Genomic DNA, 16,123 nt, shown 5'->3' with positions numbered 1-16,123 from the left:
AAGCCAATATTACTCAATCAAAATACTGTCACACCTAATGCGCTCAAGTCAAAGAAACACACAATCTAGTCCCTAATATAAACACAAATATAAAGCCAGGGAAAAAGTGTTTCACGTGGCACTTTAAAAAATATATTGGCTGATATTCTCCTTTTGAATGGTTTACCAAAGGTGAACCAGCCCTTCCAATTCAGTGGCGTGTCTGTTCCCCCACCCCACCCCCCTCTTCCCCAATGCCTCCCCAGTCCCAGGACTCCGTGCTGGGGCAGAAAGCTGAGGAGAGCAAGCAGCTGAAGCAGGACATCCAGAGAGCACAGAGTCTGTTCACCTCGGCTGAGAGGGAGCTACGCTACGAGAGAGAGAAGAACCTGGACCTCAAGAGACACAACGCCCTCCTGGACCAGGAGAAAATCAAGGTACACTTAACACAACCACATGTTCACTGACAGCCAATCCTAACTTTCACTGACAGTTTCACTTAGTCATGCATTGATATCAATGGGACTGAGACTTAAGTGCTTAAGTGGAAGTTAGGATTCGCCTGTTAAATCGTACCACCATCGAGCCTAGAATACCTGCCATCATCTTGTCATCCACTTAACTGTTTTATTTATATATGTATATATATGTGTGTGTGTGTGTGTATATGTTTGTGTGCGTCTGTATGTTGTTGTTTGCATGTGTATGTTGTTTGCATGTGTATGTTTTGTATTGTTAAAAATATATACAGTGGGGAGAACAAGTATTTGATACACTGCTGATTTTGCATTTTTTCCTACTTACAAAGCATGGAGAGGTCTGTAATTTTTATCATAGGTACACTTCAACTGTGAGAGACAGAATCTAAAACAAAAATCAAGAAAATCACATTGTATGATTTTTAAGTAATTCATTTGCATTTTATTGCATGACATAAGTATTTGATCACCTACCAACCAGTAAGAATTCCGGCTCTCACAGACCTGTTAGTTTTTCTTTAAGAAGCCCTCCTGTTCTCCACTCATTACCTGTATTAACTGCACCTGTTTGAACTCGTTACCTGTATAAAAGACACCTGTCCACACACTCAATCAAACAGACTCCAACCTCTCCACAATGGCCAAGACCAGAGAGCTGTGTAAGGACATCAGGGATAAAATTGTAGACCTGCACAAGGCTGGGATGGGCTACAGGACAATAGGCAAGCAGCTTGGTGAGAAGGCAACAACTGTTGGCGCAATTAATAGAAAATGGAAGAAGTTCAAGATGACGGTCAATCAACCTCGGTCTGGGGCTCCATGCAAGAGCTCACCTCTTGGGGCATCAATGAACATGAGGAAGGTGAGGGATCAGCCCAGAACTACATGGCAGGACCTGGTCAATGACCTGAAGAGAGCTGGGACCACAGTCTCAAAGAAAACCATTAGTAGCACACTACACCGTCATGGATTAAAATCCTGCAGCGCACGCAAGGTCCCCCTGCTCAAGCCAGCGCATGTCCAGGCCCGTCTGAAGTTTGCCAATGACCATCTGGATGATCCAGAGGAGGAATGGGAGAAGGTCATGTGGTCTGATGAGACAGAAATAGAGCTTTTTGGTCTAAACTCCACTCGCCGTGTTTGGAGGAAGAAGAAGGATGAGTACATCCCCAAGAACACCATCCCAACCGTGAAGCATGGAGGTGGAAACATCATTCCTTGGGGATGATTTTCTGCAAAGTTGACAGGACGACTGCACCGTATTGAGGGGAGGATGGATGGGGCCATGTATCGCGAGATCTTGGCCAACAACCTCCTTCCCTCAGTAAGAGCATTGAAGATGGGTCGTGGCTGGGTCTTCCAGCATGACAACGACCCGAAACACACAGCCAGGGCAACTAAGGAGTGGCTCCGTAAGAAGCATCTCAAGGTCCTGGAGTGGCCTAGCCAGTCTCCAGACATGAACCCAATAGAAAATCTTTGGAGGGAGCTGAAAGTCCGTATTGCCCAGCGACAGCCCCGAAACCTGAAGGATCTGGAGAAGGTCTGTATGGAGGAGTAGGCCAAAATCCCTGCTGCAGTGTGTGCAAACCTGGTCAAGACCTGCAGGAAACGTATGATCTCTGTAATTGCAAACAAAGGTTTCTGTACCAAATATTAAGTTCTGCTTTTCTGATGTATCAAATACTTATGTCATGCAATAAAATGCAAATTAATTACTTAAAAATCATACAATGTGATTTTCTGGATTTTTGTTTTAGATTCCGTCTCTCACAGTTGAAGTGTACCTATGATAAAAATTACAGACCTCTACATGCTTTGTAAGTTGGAAAACCTGCAAAATCGGCAGTGTATCAAATACTTGTTCTCCCCACTGTATATACACTACCAGTCAAGTTTTAGAACACCTACTCATTCAAGGGTTTTTCTTTATTTGTACTATTTTCTACATTGTAGAATAATAGTGAAGACATCAAAATGATGAAATAACACATATGGAATCATGTAGTAACCCAAAAAGTGTTAAACAAATCAAAATATTATATTTGAGATTCTTCAAAAAGCCACCCTTTGCCTTGATGACAGCTTTGCACACTCTTGGCATTCTCTCAACCAGCTTCAGCTGGAATGCTTTTCCAACAGTCTTGAAGGAGTTCCCACATATGCTGAGCACTTGTTGGCTGCTTTTCCTTTACTCTGCGGTCCGAATCATCCCAAACCATCTCAATTTGGTTGAGGTCGGGGGATTGTGGAGGCCAGGTCATCTTATGCAACACTCCATCACTCTCCTTCTTGGTAAAATAGCCATTACACAGCCTGGAGGTATGTTGGGTCATTGTCCTGTTGAAAAACAAATGATAGTCCCACTAAGCCCAAACCAGATGGGATGGCGTATCGCTGCAGAATGCTGTGGTAGCCATGCTGGTTAAGGGTGCCTTGAATTCTAAATAAATCAGACAGTGTCACCAGAAAAGCACCCCCACACCATAACACCTCCTCCTCCATGCTTTATGGTGGGAACTACACATGCAGAGATCATCTGTTCACCGACACTGCGTCTCACAAAGACACGGCGGTTGGAACCAGAAATCTCCAATTTGGACTCCAGACCAAAGGACAAATTTCCACCGGTCTAATGTCCATTGCTCGTGTTTCTTGGCCCAAGCAAGGCTCTTCTTATTGGTGTCCTTTAGTAGTGGTTTCTTTGCAGCAGTTCGAACATGAAGGCCTGATTCACACAGTCTCCTCTGAACAGGTGATGTTGAGATGTGTCTGTTACTTGAACTCTGAAGCATTTATTTGGGCTGCAATTTCTGAGGCTGGTAACTCTAATGAACTTAGCTTCTGCAGCAGAGGTAACTCTGGGTCTTCCATTCCTGTGGCGGTCCTCATGAGAGGTTTTTGCGACTGCACTTGTAGAAACTTTAAAAGTTCTTGAAATGTTCCGTATTGACTGTCCTTCATGTCTTAAAGTATTGCTGGATTGGCGTTTCTCGTTCCACAAATTAACTTTTAAGAAGGCACACCTGTTAATTGAAATGCATTCCAGGTGACTACCTCATGAAGCTGGTTGAGAGAATGCCAAGAGTGTTCAAAGCTGTCAAGGCAAAGGGTGGCTATTTGAAGAATCTCAAATATAAAATATATTTTGATTTGTTTAACACTTTTGGTTACTACATGAAAACTGTGTGTTATTTCATAGTTCTAATGTCTTCACTATTATTGTACAATGTAGAAAATACTAAAAATAAAGAAAACCCTTGAATGAGTAGGTGTTCTAAAACTTTTGACCGGTAGTGTGTGTGTGTGTGTGTGTGTGTGTGTGTGTGTGTGTGTGTGTGTGTGTGTGTGTGTGTGTGTGTGTGTGTGTGTGTGTGTGTGTGTGTGTGTGTGTGTGTGTGTGTGTGTGTGTGTGTGTGTGTGTGTGTGTGTATGTATATACAGTGGGGAGAACAAGTATTTGATACACTGCCGATTTTTGCAGGTTTTCCTACTTACAAAGCATGTAGAGGTCTGTAATTTTTATCATAGGTACACTTCAACTGTGAGAGACGGAATCTAAAACAAAAATCCAGAAAATCACATTGTATGATTTTTAAGTAATTAATTTGCATTTTATTGCATGACATAAGTATTTGATCACCTACCAGCCAGTAAGAATTCCGGCTCTCACAGACCTGTTAGTTTTTCTTTAAGAAACCCTCCTGTTCTCCACTCATTACCTGTATTAACTGCACCTGTTTGAACTCGTTACCTGTATAAAAGACACCTGTCCACACACTCAATCAAACAGACTCCAACCTCTCCACAATGGCCAAGACCAGAGAGCTGTGTAAGGACATCAGGGATAAAATTGTAGACCTGCACAAGGCTGGGATGGGCTACAGGACAATAGGCAAGCAGCTTGGTGAGAAGGCAACAACTGTTGGCGCAATTATTAGAAAATGGAAGAAGTTCAAGATGACGGTCAATCACTCTCGGTCTGGGGCTCCATGCAAGATCTCACCTCGTGGGGCATCAATGATCATGAGGAAGGTGAGGGATCAGCCCAGAACTACACGGCAGGACCTGGTCAATGACCTGAAGAGAGCTGGGACCACAGTCTCAAAGAAAACCATTAGTAACACACTACACCGTCATGGATTAAAATCCTGCAGCGCACGCAAGGTCCCCCTGCTCAAGCCAGCGCATGTCCAGGCCTGTCTGAAGTTTGCCAATGACCATCTGGATGATCCAGAGGAGGAATGGGAGAAGGTCATGTGGTCTGATGAGACAAAAATAGAGCTTTTTGGTCTAAACTCCACTCGCCGTGTTTGGAGGAAAAAGAAGGATGAGTACAGCCCCAAGAACACCATCCCAACCGTGAAGCATGGAGGTGGAAACATCATTCTTTGGGGATGCTTTTCTGCAAAGGGGACTGGACGACTGCACCGTATTGAGGGGAGGATGGATGGGGCCATGTATCGTGACACCTGAATGGGTCACCTTCCCTCAGTAAGATCATTGAAGATGGGTCGTGACTGGGTCTTCCAGCATGACAACGACCCCAAACACACAGCCAGGGCAACTAAGGAGTGGATCCGTAAGAAGCATCTCAAGGTCCTGGAGTGGCCTAGCCAGTCTCCAGACCTGAACCCAATAGAAAATCTTTGGAGGGAGCTGAAAGTCCGTATTGCCCAGCGACAGCCCCGAAACCTGAAAGATCTGGAGAAGGTCTGTATGGAGGAGTGGGCCAAAATCCCTGCTGCAGTGTGTGCAAACCTGGTCAAGACCTACAGGAAACGTATCATCTCTGTAATTGCAAACAAAGGTTTCTGTACCAAATATTAAGTTCTGCTTTTCTGATGTATCAAATACTTATGTCATGCAATAAAATGCAAATTAATTACTTAAAAATCATACAATTTTCTGGATTTTTGTTTTAGATTCCGTCTCTCACAGTTGAAGTGTACATATGATAAAATTACAGACTTCTACATGCTTTGTAAGTAGGAAAACCTGCAAAATCGGCAGTGTATCAAATACTTGTTCTCCCCACTGTATATACACACACTATCGTTCAAAAGTTTGGGGTCACTTAGAAATGTCCTTGTTTTCCATGAAAACATATATGAAATGAGTTTGAATAGGAAATATAGCAAAATGCATAGGAAATGTAGTCATTGACAAGGTTAGAAAAAATGATTTTTAATAGAAATTGTCCTGTTGTAGGAGGAAATTGGCTCCGATCAAGTGCCGTCCACAGGGTATGGCATGGCGTTGCAAAATGGAGTGATAGCCTTCCTTCTTCAAGATCCCTTTTACCCTGTACAAATCTCCCACTTTACCACCATCAAAGCACACCCAGACCATGACATTGCCTCCACCATGCTTGACAAATGGCATCAAGCACTCCTCCAGCATCTTTTCATTTGGTCTGCGTCTCACAAATGTTATTCTTTGTGATCCGAACACCTCAAACTTTGATTTGTCTGTCCATAACACTTTTTTCCAATCTTCCTCTGTCCAGTGTCTGTGTTCTTTTGCCCATCTTAATCTTTTATTTTTATTGGCCAGTCTGATATATGGCTTTTTCTTTGCAACTCTGGCTAGAAGGTCAGCATCCCGGAGTCGCCTCTTCACTGTTGACGTTGAGACTGGTGTTTTGCGGGTACTATTTAATGAAGCTGCCAGTTGAGTACCTGTGAGGCGTCTGTTTCTCAAACTAGACACTAATGCATTTGTCCTCTTGCTCAGTTGTGCACCGGGCCTCCCACTCCTCTTTCTATTCTGGTTAGAGACAGTTTGCGCTGTTCTGTGAAGGAAGTAGTACACAGCGTTGTACGAGACCTTCAGTTTCTTGGCAATTTCTCGCATGGAATAGCCTTCATTTCTCAGAACAAGAATAGACTGACGAGTTTCAGAAGAAAGTTATTTGTTTCTGGCCATTTTGATCCTGTAATCGAACCCACAATTGCTGATGCTCCACATACTCAACTAGTCTCAAGAAGGACAGTTTTATTGCTTCTTTAATCAGCACAACAGTTTTCAGTTGTGCTAACATAATTGCAAAAGGGTTTTCTAATGATCAATTAGCCTTTTAAAATGATAAACTTGGATTAGCAAACACAACGTGCCATTGGAACACAGGACTGATGGTTGCTGATAATGGGCCTATGTAGATATTCCATAAAAAATCAGCTGTTTCCAGCTACAATAGCGATTTACAACATTAACAATGTCTACACTGTATTTCTGATCAATTTGATGTTATTTTAATGGACAAAGAAATTGCTTTTCTTTCGAAAACAAGGACAAACAAGGACATTTCTAAGTGACCCCAAACTTTTGAACGGTAGTTTATATATATATATATATATATTTTTTTTTTTTTTTTAGCAATACAAAACATACACATACAAACGACAACATACAGACGAACACAAACATCTACAACATCACCCCTTCCCAGATCCACCTGCTCATCCACTTATTATCATTGTGTGTTCGTGTGTGTGTGAGAGGTAATTATCTTGACGACACTTACATTTGGAGTTTCATTGCAAAGTTATTTTGTTGCTTGGAGTTTTTGTTATGTGGACTTCTTTTCCCAGGTGTGTGCGGAGCTGAAGCAGGCACAGGCAAAGCTTTCCCAGGCAGAGCAGAGTGGCTCGGGGCAGGCTGCGGAGACGGAGCGGCTGCAACACAGGCTCCGAGAGCTGGAACTGGAGCTGGCCCGCAGCGGGCAGAGCCGCAACACCAACGCCAGCCTGCAGGAGGAGCTCCAAGCAGAGAGAGCCCGCGTCATCTCCGCAGACAAGAAGGTTCCTCAGTTCTCACTCAATTCTGAGCCAACATATTGATTGCTTAGCGATAGTGGAATATGGCATTAGGGTTTTTGATTTATCATGCTTTACAGAAACATTTGTCCTCCCAGAACACATCCTGCTCTTCAACAGTTTAAGCTAGACACACCAATCTAACGTTATAATATGCAGCCTGACTCAACTTAGTTTGCCTCCATTAAGGTGTTTTGCTAGTATTTATACTTTTTAAACTATACAATTTTTGTGACCCCCCCCAAAAAAGTATGTATATTCTTTCATGTAAGTGAACCCCTTGCTGTGGCCTGGCTGTGTTCTGTAGGTGTTGGAGCTGCAGCAGCAGCTGAAGCGTGCCCACCACCAGCTCCGTCTGGAGGAGGCCCGGGCTGGGGAGACCAGCCGGCTAGAGAGGGACAGTAGGGACATGTCCGACACCCTCTCCTCTCTCCGAGCCAGACAGCAGGAGGACCAGCTCCAGAGGTGATTACTAGTGTAAAGAAAGCAGAGGCATTGAATAGCTGAATATCCCATTGACCCGCACTTGTCAAGGGGCGATTCGTAACTTCCACATAAGTCTAATTTTCACTTAGCCTGGTTCCTCTTCCAGCTCGTAGTGTGTGTGTGTGTGATAGTGAGGGTTGGTATAGAGCCCCACAGTGGAGGTGTCATAATACCAATAAAACTTAGCAGTCAAACACCATCAATTTTTCCTTTAGGGGATTTTAGAAACACTTAAAATAAGGGCTGTGTTTGTGTAGGCTTACCCTGGCGTGACGTTTTGATAACCATGTAAATCTCTCTCGGACAAGGTAACTCTTTTATTAATATATTCTGCTCTATTTACTCTGATTCGAAAATGATAATTAGCATCAAAGTAGACATCATGCAAAACTACAAATCCCTGCAAGCTCCTGCACGTCATCTCTAGCTGACACCTTTGCTATCATGTATTGTGCCAATTTAAAACTTGCACAAAACAGTTCACAGAATTGTCCATTTAAAGAAATGTAGCCAATTTATTCATACTACATGTAGCTAACATTAGATAGTTAATCCAGAGATTCTTACCTTTGCCTCGATTTGGCAGTTTCGTCCAGATCATCGTGGCATTTGGAGTTCTTTATGATAGCCACATTAGCAGTTAATTAGCATTTCATTTTGGGGGCTAAATACAGGCGAATATATTGGTAAAAGGAACCTTGTCCTAGAGAGATTTAAAGGCGCTGCATGGTCAATCCGCTGTCTGCATTGGCCGTGCAGAATTTACGGTGATATGTCCTCTGCAGAAATCAGGGCATTCATACTGTACTTCTTGTGCTTCGCAGAGCTGTTGTCAAGGAAGTGAGTTTGTGTTTATACAGGAACTCCCGCCCTCACCTACCGTCAACCCAAAATATAATAAAAACCTCTATGGAAAAAATGAATGGTGGAAAAACGGTTGGAACCATTTCCCTGTTTGACCGCTAGGTTTTATGGGTATTATGTTTCATACTGTGGTACTCTACAGTCAGAGAATAATAGTCTGCTGAGGCACACCAGCGCACTTTCCAAATACACTACTTTTGATCTTTTCTCTCTCACTCACTACTATATTGCTTTTACCCTGTAGCCCTTAAAGATCATTGAGTGAGCTGTAGGACAGAAGAAAAGTCCTCCAGGGCTCACATTGAAAAAGAGACTCATATTCTCAATCAAATTGTATTTGTCACATGCTCTGAATACAACAGGTGTAGACTTTACCGTGAAATGGTTACTTATGAGCCCTTTCCCAACAGTGCAGAGTTAAAAAGTAAGAAAATATTAGAAAGGAGATAGTAACACAATAAAATAACAATAACGAGGCTATATACAAGGAGTACCGGTACCGAGTCGATATGTAGGGGTATGAGGTAACTGAGGTAATATGTACATGTAGGTAGGGCTAATAGTGACTAGACAATCAGGATAGATAATAAACAGTACCAGTAGCATATGTGAAAGTGTGTGTGTGAATATTTTTCTGTGTGTGAGCGTATGTAGTGTGTATCTGTGTGTTGGAGTGTCAGTGTAGTATGTGTGAGTGTGTGGGTAGAGTCAGTGCAAGAATATCAGTGAACATAAAAAAAAAAAAAGGGGGTCAATGGAAATAATTTATTTTAAAAAGGATGCCACTTTTAAAAGTACCATCACCTAACACCGAGTACCTGATCTCACTATGGCTATATCTCATGTCCCAACATCGCCGCCCCCCTGAACAGGAAGCTGTTGGAGCAGAGGGAGGAGGAGCTGCAGCAGCAGGTGCGTTCTCTGAGGGGGAAGGAGGCGTCGCTGGGACGCAGCAACTCCGAGCTCAGACACCTCACACAGCAGCTGGAGACACGCCTGGCCGTGGTGGAGGCCGAGCATGGCAAGGCCAGAGAGGAGGTCAGTAGATACTGGGCCCAGACGTGGGTTCAAATACTAGTTGATATTTTTCAAATACGTTGAGCGTTTGCTTTAGTATGTCTAGAATGCCAGGTGGGTGGGGTTTGCCCTTTTGGGACTTCTCTATTGGTTCCATGGCAACAGGGAAGCTCACTCAAGCCCAGCTAATGTTTTTTGAAATGATCTCAAGTAGTATTTGAACCCAGGTCTGCAGTACCTACAGGATCTACCTCTGAAGCGAGTTTCCAATCCCATAGCTCTGTTACTTCTCTCTGCCCTCATTCACCCTTACTGGGTCTCTGTGCCCAGACAGGTGGAAACCATTTGGCCAACACTTTAATGAAGCTAATGTTTTGATTAGTGTATGTATTTTTAAAGACTGAGCTTCATGTTAAAAATTTAATTTCGCGACTATTCGAATCAGATAATTTGTAGAATTTGATATTCGTCAATTCGACTCCATGGGGTCAACCCTAGTAATAGGAATACAGATTGAACGTTATGTTTTGGGTATGCATGGTCTGGTATGCAGCAGAGAGAGAGCCAGAGGACGTGTCTTCAGCTGGGAGAGGAGCTGGTGGCCAGTCAGCAGGAGAGTGACCGGCTCCAGGAGGAGCTCCAGCAGGTCATCACGCAGCTGGACACGCACATCAGGTCAGACCCTGTTCATCGAGTAGCCTATAAAGGGATTTTCACACTACTGTGCCAAACCAAACTGAACAGGCCTGGCTACGCATCCAACCACAGTTGCTGGAACTGTGCTGAAAAGGAAATATCAGAGCCAGCACAGTTTGGTTCGGGTCGTTTGTGCACGATAGTGTGAAAAGGGTATATGTAATGAGCACATTTGTTCACACACACACACCACCATCCTCTCCAGCGACTTACTGTACACATACACAAACATTAAGATGACTTCCTCCATGAATACCATAAACACTATAGACTATAATTAAACTATATAGACATCAATGACACATCATGAACGCTCCAACATCTCTCCCACCTCCCCGTTCCACATACAGGAAGTACAATGAGAAACAGTCACAGCACAAGACCAAGCTGAGGAAGGCCAAGCAGATCTTCCTGAAGGCCACGGCCCAGAGAGACCGCACCATCCAGAAACTGGAGAACGACCTGGCCCTGGCCTCCAGCCTCTCCCACAAGGTCAGTCTGTCTGTCCATTTGTCAGTCATTTCATTGGTTTCATGGTTTGTTTCATGAATAGGGACAGGTACAAACACATTGACACATTGATGTAACAATCATCCGATGCTCTATGTTAATTTTCAACATCCCTAGATGGGCTTGTCTGCCCTTGTTGAAAGAGTGCCATCTGTAGGGCATGGTGTCTGTTGTGTCTGAGAGGGCATTGAGATGTGGCATGAGCAGTTGCTGTAATAGGAATAATAATGATGATAGCCTTGAAGGACTCTACCCCTCTCTCTCTTTTGTCTCTCATCCTTATGGTATGCAGGAGAAAGACTGGATCAGGACAGTTATGGAGGAGAATGAAAAATTGCTGGTAGAGAAGAGAGAACTTCTGAGGAGGATGAGCGAGGCAGAGGAGATGGAAAGCAATGGCCTGAGAAAGGCCTCCAATGTTCAGCATAGGTACTGAGTACTCTATCTATGAGTTTGAGTGTGGTTACATTTCTCCAGCCCCATTCCTTATTTTTGTAATAAGTAGTTAAAGCAAGGTTGGGCTGCCAAATTAAGGAGTGTGTCTTTAGGGTAAGGGTTAGTGCTGATGTGAATGTGTTCGCCACACGCAACTCAGGCTATAACATAGTCATGGGTTATCACATGGGTAAAGGTGTAGTTCAGCGAAATTAGGGAAAGTTCAACAAAACCAATGTGTGGAATTCAGTCACTGCTTCTCCATAGACTGCTTTCAAGGTAAGGAAACAAATATCTAAATACTGTAAAAGTTCAATTAAACGCGAGTCTCAAATAGCCACCTGTCTCTTTTTAATAGCCACGCAATGGCACGCATTTTAGCAAATAAATACCTGTTTCAAATAAACACTGGGTCTAAATTAATTGTTTACGAGGTTTAATGTTTGATTTGTTACATTAAATAATTCAGTAATGACTCGAACATTTTTACAATCATCCATTTTTATCGTTAGTAAGAAACTGCTAGCCATTGGCTGCCAACAGCTGATAACTGCAAGCTAACTGGCTAGCAGAAAACAGTCAATAACTTAGAGAGTACAGACCCCCAGAAATAGGCAGATCGCCCTCTAGTGGCAGAAGTAAGAACTGCCGGAAATGCACAGTCAGAGTCAAATTATTCTGTCAAGGAAAAGTATATATTTTTTTATGGCGGTATACTAAGACAAAAGAAAAGTGACATTAACTAGGTTTTCATTCAATTGGTGACAGATTTTCATGTGAATCTTTTTTTTAAAGCATAAAGAAAATATGGGCATTTTCCCACCAGTGGTGTTTCCACCAAACAGACTGGTTGTGGATTAGAAATCACTGCGTGATGACAGTGCAGACAAAATATATTTTTTCACTTATGTTTTCATGTACCGAATAAAATCTAAAGTTAAATATCTTTCCATCGCATTTTCAACTCTACCGATAGTTCTGTCACAAAAACTGTTGCGTTAAATAGCAAATGTGCCTACTATGGTCTTGAAACGTGTGCTCTAGCCAACAGGTCGCAGATACCGTTTGGGTAGGCTGTGCAGGTAGTCTACATGATGAGATTATTATGGATAGCCTAAGAGTGATAATATTTTTATTTGTCAAATGGCAGTCAAGCATCGAACATGTCACTAAAATAAGACCCTAGATATTTATTGGAAAGGAGCATCAAGATCACCATGCACTTTCACCACCCTGTGAAGTTCATCGTGACTTATTTCATCTGTAGCCTAGTCAACTGCACGTTTTCCCGAGTCGTAACGGGAGGACCACACACCATATCATCGCGTGCCTCAAAGTTGACTTCTATATGATTGTTATTATTTCAATATTTGCGCATAAAGGCGTTTCCACCACCATTTCTCGCATAACCATGTTGAACAAACAAATTAACTTTTTCCATCACAGCTGTTGTGATTTTTGACTCGCATAAACTCTGGATGGAAACGTGGTTACAGTGTGTAAATGATAACACATTAGTGCAGGAAATGAAGAAATGTATTAAAATGCTGGAAATGAATGCTGGAATTAAACAATTAACTATGCAAATGACCAAAAGCTGTGTGCATTAAGGAAATAGATGCCTGGCTCAAATAGAAGTTTGTCTATTTGACTGTTGTGTTCAGTCATTTAAGCAAATAAACTCCCTGGCTATTAATACAAGTTTTACAATATGTAATTTCGCCGAAGTGTCCCTTTTTTTAAGGTATGTAACCATACAGTACACAATATACTACTGACTGTCCTCATGTTCAACTGCATAGGTTTATTGTGGTCCATCCTTTGTGTAGTTACATTACTTTTAGAGAAGGTATGTAGCCAGAGCTGGTAGAACAGTGAAAGTAACTGCAGAGCTGTGTTGCCCATCTCCTGTCCACACGGATCATGTGTCTCTTTCAGGGTCAACTTTCTGGAGGTGGAGAACAGACAACTTCAGGAAATAACTTTAAAGTTGGCCAATCAAGTCGGAACACTAGAGCGGGCTCTGAGGAACGTCCAATCACCATCGCTCTGCAACATAGAGGTACCAATCCCATGGTCCCTGACATTGGAGCAAAAGAGCATCATGTTTTCCTAACACATTTTTCATCCGCTTTCCCCCCTCAGGATATCAAGAAAATGTTTCCTTCTGAAAGTCTTCCGAACGACAGCGTCCTTCATGCGTCAACATTAAGGTACAAATTGCTTAGATGCATACAATATATTGCATATATTCTGGAACTAACTGCAGCTCTTTACATTTAAATTTTTTACATTTTAGTCATTTAGCAGACGCTCTTATCCAGAGCGACTTACAGTTAGTGAGTGCATACATTTTCATACTGGCCCCCCGTGGGAAACGAACCCACAACCCTGGCGTTGCAAGCGCCATGCTCTACCAACTGAGCTACAGGGGACTCTTTGTTAAGTGTTGCTGTCATTTCAGTCGCTTTGGTAGCTGACTTGTATAGTGTTGAGTCATCTGCAAACATAGACACACTGGCTTTACTCAAAGCCAGTGGCATGTCGTTAGTAAAGATTGAAAAAAGTAAGGGGCCTAGACAGCTGCCCTGGGGAATTCCTGATTCTACCTGGATTTTGTTGGAGAGGCTTCCATTAAAGAACACCCTCTGTGTTCTGTTAGACAGGTAACTCTTTATTCACAATATAACAGGGGGTGTAAAGCAATAACACATACGTTTTTCCAGCAACAGACTATGATCGATAATGTCAAAAGCCGCACTGAAGTCTTAACAAAACAGCCCCCACAATCTTTTTATCATCAATTTCTCTCAGCCAATCATCAGTCATTTGTGTAAGTGCTGTGCTTGTTGAATGACCTTCCCTATAAGCGTGCTGAAAGTCTGTTGTCAATTTGTTTACTGTGAAATACAATTTTATCTGGTCAAACAGATTTCTCCAAAAGTTTAAGGATTGATTATTTGTTTGTATGTTCTTATTTGAAGCTACTCTTCAACGTTGTGACTGCTCTGGGCTTGAACAACATTTTAACTGCGCTTGTAGCAAGGTCATTCATAACTTCTTGCACACCATTCATCCATTGTTCTTACAGTAACCACTTGTCTGCCTGCAGTCTGACATCAGGTGCGTGTGACCCTCTGGGCATCCTCGATGCCATCTGCCGGGGGAAGGTGGGCGAGCGCGTGGAGGGCATCCGGATGTCGTCCTCCACGCCCCATTCCCAGTCGCAGTCCTTTGAACTGGGCTACCTGAACCTCACCTCCCCTGTAGCTCCCCCAGACACCAAAGACCCAGAGGAGAGTGACCAGTGACCAGGAAGTGATCAGTGTGGGGAGTGACCAGGTATGAGGAAGGGGTTAAAGGGTGGTGAGGACCCTGGTATACAAAATGGCTGCTCCATTGACCACAGGAGAATCTGTCACTGTTACTCTAGTCTTGTGTTACCATTCTTCCAAGTCTCTAAGGAAGCCTGGAAGGCTACTGTTACTTACCTGTGAGGTGTTGACCTGAGTGGTGATTTTAAAAGACAATCATGTCATTGTGTACAAAATAGACAGTTGTGAGAATGTTTTAGGCGATGCCTCCAATGTAACGACATTCAGGGTCTTTTCTGCTTTGCCTGTGGAACACGGTTGAAATGACTCCCTCATTTGGCTTGCAGCTGCTGCTTTCTCTCCCTTGTGTTCACAGTGGGATGTTTGAAAAATGAGCTTTTGGGGGTTTGGCTGGTTAAGCCTGTGGGAGTGTGTCAATGGCAAACATTGAAAATAGTATTTTTAACAATTACTTGCGTAATTTGAGCTTCAGTGCAACTATTCGAAGTGGAAGTAGTTAACTAAGGTACGGTCCTTTTGTGGATGCACTAAATGTGGATGCACTTAATTTGAGATCCTCCAAATGCTACAATGGTCTTTGTATTCAGAAAATAAAGCCAAACTGAACATGGAGCCTTATAAAGGTCTGGAGGTGGTATGACTACATTTACATTGAATCAAATATGTGTCTTTGTATTCAAGGGAAAGACCGGCAACCTTTAAAAAAAATGGTACTGGATACTAGCATCACAATTTCTACACTAATACAGTGAGGTCCAGAAGTATTTGTACAGTTACTCATAATTTGTTGTTTTGGCTCTGTACTCCAGCACTTTGGATTTGAAATGATACAAGGACTGAGGTTAAAGTGCAGACTGTCAGCTTTAATTTGAGGGTATTTTCATCCATATCGGGTGAATCGTTTAGAAATTACAGCACTTTTTGTACATAGTCCCCCCATTTTAGGGAACCAAATGTATTTGGACATATTCACTTGTGTGTATTAAGTATTAGTCAAAAGTTTAGTTTCTGGTCCCATATTCCTAGAATGCAATGACTACATCAAGCTTGTGACTGTACAAACTTGTTGGATGCATTTGCAGTTTGTTTTGGTTGTGTTTCAGATGATTTTGTGCCTAATAGAAATGAATGGTAAATAATGTATTGGTTAATTTTGGAGTCACTTTTATTGTAAATAAGAATAGAATATGATTCTAAACACTTTTACATTAATGTGGATGCTACCATGATTACTGATAATCATTAATGAGTCGTGAATAATGATGAGTGAGAAAGTTAGAGGCATAAATATCGTAAGTAAATTTGTCCAAAAAACGTTTGGTTCCCAAAACTTGGGGGACTAAGTACAGAAAGTGCTGTAATTTCTAAAGGGTTCACCCAATATGGATCAAAATACCCTCAAATCCAAAGTGCTGGAGTACAGAGGCAAAACAACAAAACATTTGTCACTGTCCAAATACTTTTGGACCTTGCTGCATGTGACATCAAACAATGTACAATAGTG

The 16,123-nt window shown here is 42.5% G+C and overlaps 1 protein-coding gene across 2 annotated transcripts in view; it reads left to right on the top strand.

Annotated features, from left to right (window-relative positions):
- The window catches only part of ccdc30 (coiled-coil domain containing 30), a 40,186-nt gene extending 24,710 nt beyond the window's left edge, over positions 1–15,476 (top strand). For both annotated transcript variants that reach the window (XM_045207148.1, XM_045207149.1), the window contains 10 exons: positions 246–416; positions 7,052–7,261; positions 7,584–7,741; positions 9,499–9,664; positions 10,197–10,318; positions 10,690–10,831; positions 11,142–11,278; positions 13,223–13,346; positions 13,430–13,497; positions 14,397–15,476. In XM_045207148.1, coding sequence (XP_045063083.1) covers positions 246–416; positions 7,052–7,261; positions 7,584–7,741; positions 9,499–9,664; positions 10,197–10,318; positions 10,690–10,831; positions 11,142–11,278; positions 13,223–13,346; positions 13,430–13,497; positions 14,397–14,595 — 1,497 coding nt within the window. In that variant the 3' untranslated portion in view covers positions 14,596–15,476. The remainder of the gene's footprint in view (positions 1–245; positions 417–7,051; positions 7,262–7,583; positions 7,742–9,498; positions 9,665–10,196; positions 10,319–10,689; positions 10,832–11,141; positions 11,279–13,222; positions 13,347–13,429; positions 13,498–14,396) is intronic.
- The last annotated feature ends 647 nt before the right edge of the window (positions 15,477–16,123 follow it).

The sequence above is a fragment of the Coregonus clupeaformis genome, chromosome 24 (assembly GCF_020615455.1).
Source record: "Coregonus clupeaformis isolate EN_2021a chromosome 24, ASM2061545v1, whole genome shotgun sequence".
Taxonomy (NCBI): Eukaryota; Metazoa; Chordata; class Actinopteri; order Salmoniformes; family Salmonidae; genus Coregonus; species Coregonus clupeaformis.
Note: the sequence above shows the minus strand (reverse complement) of the source record. Positions and strands in the feature narration are given on the sequence as shown.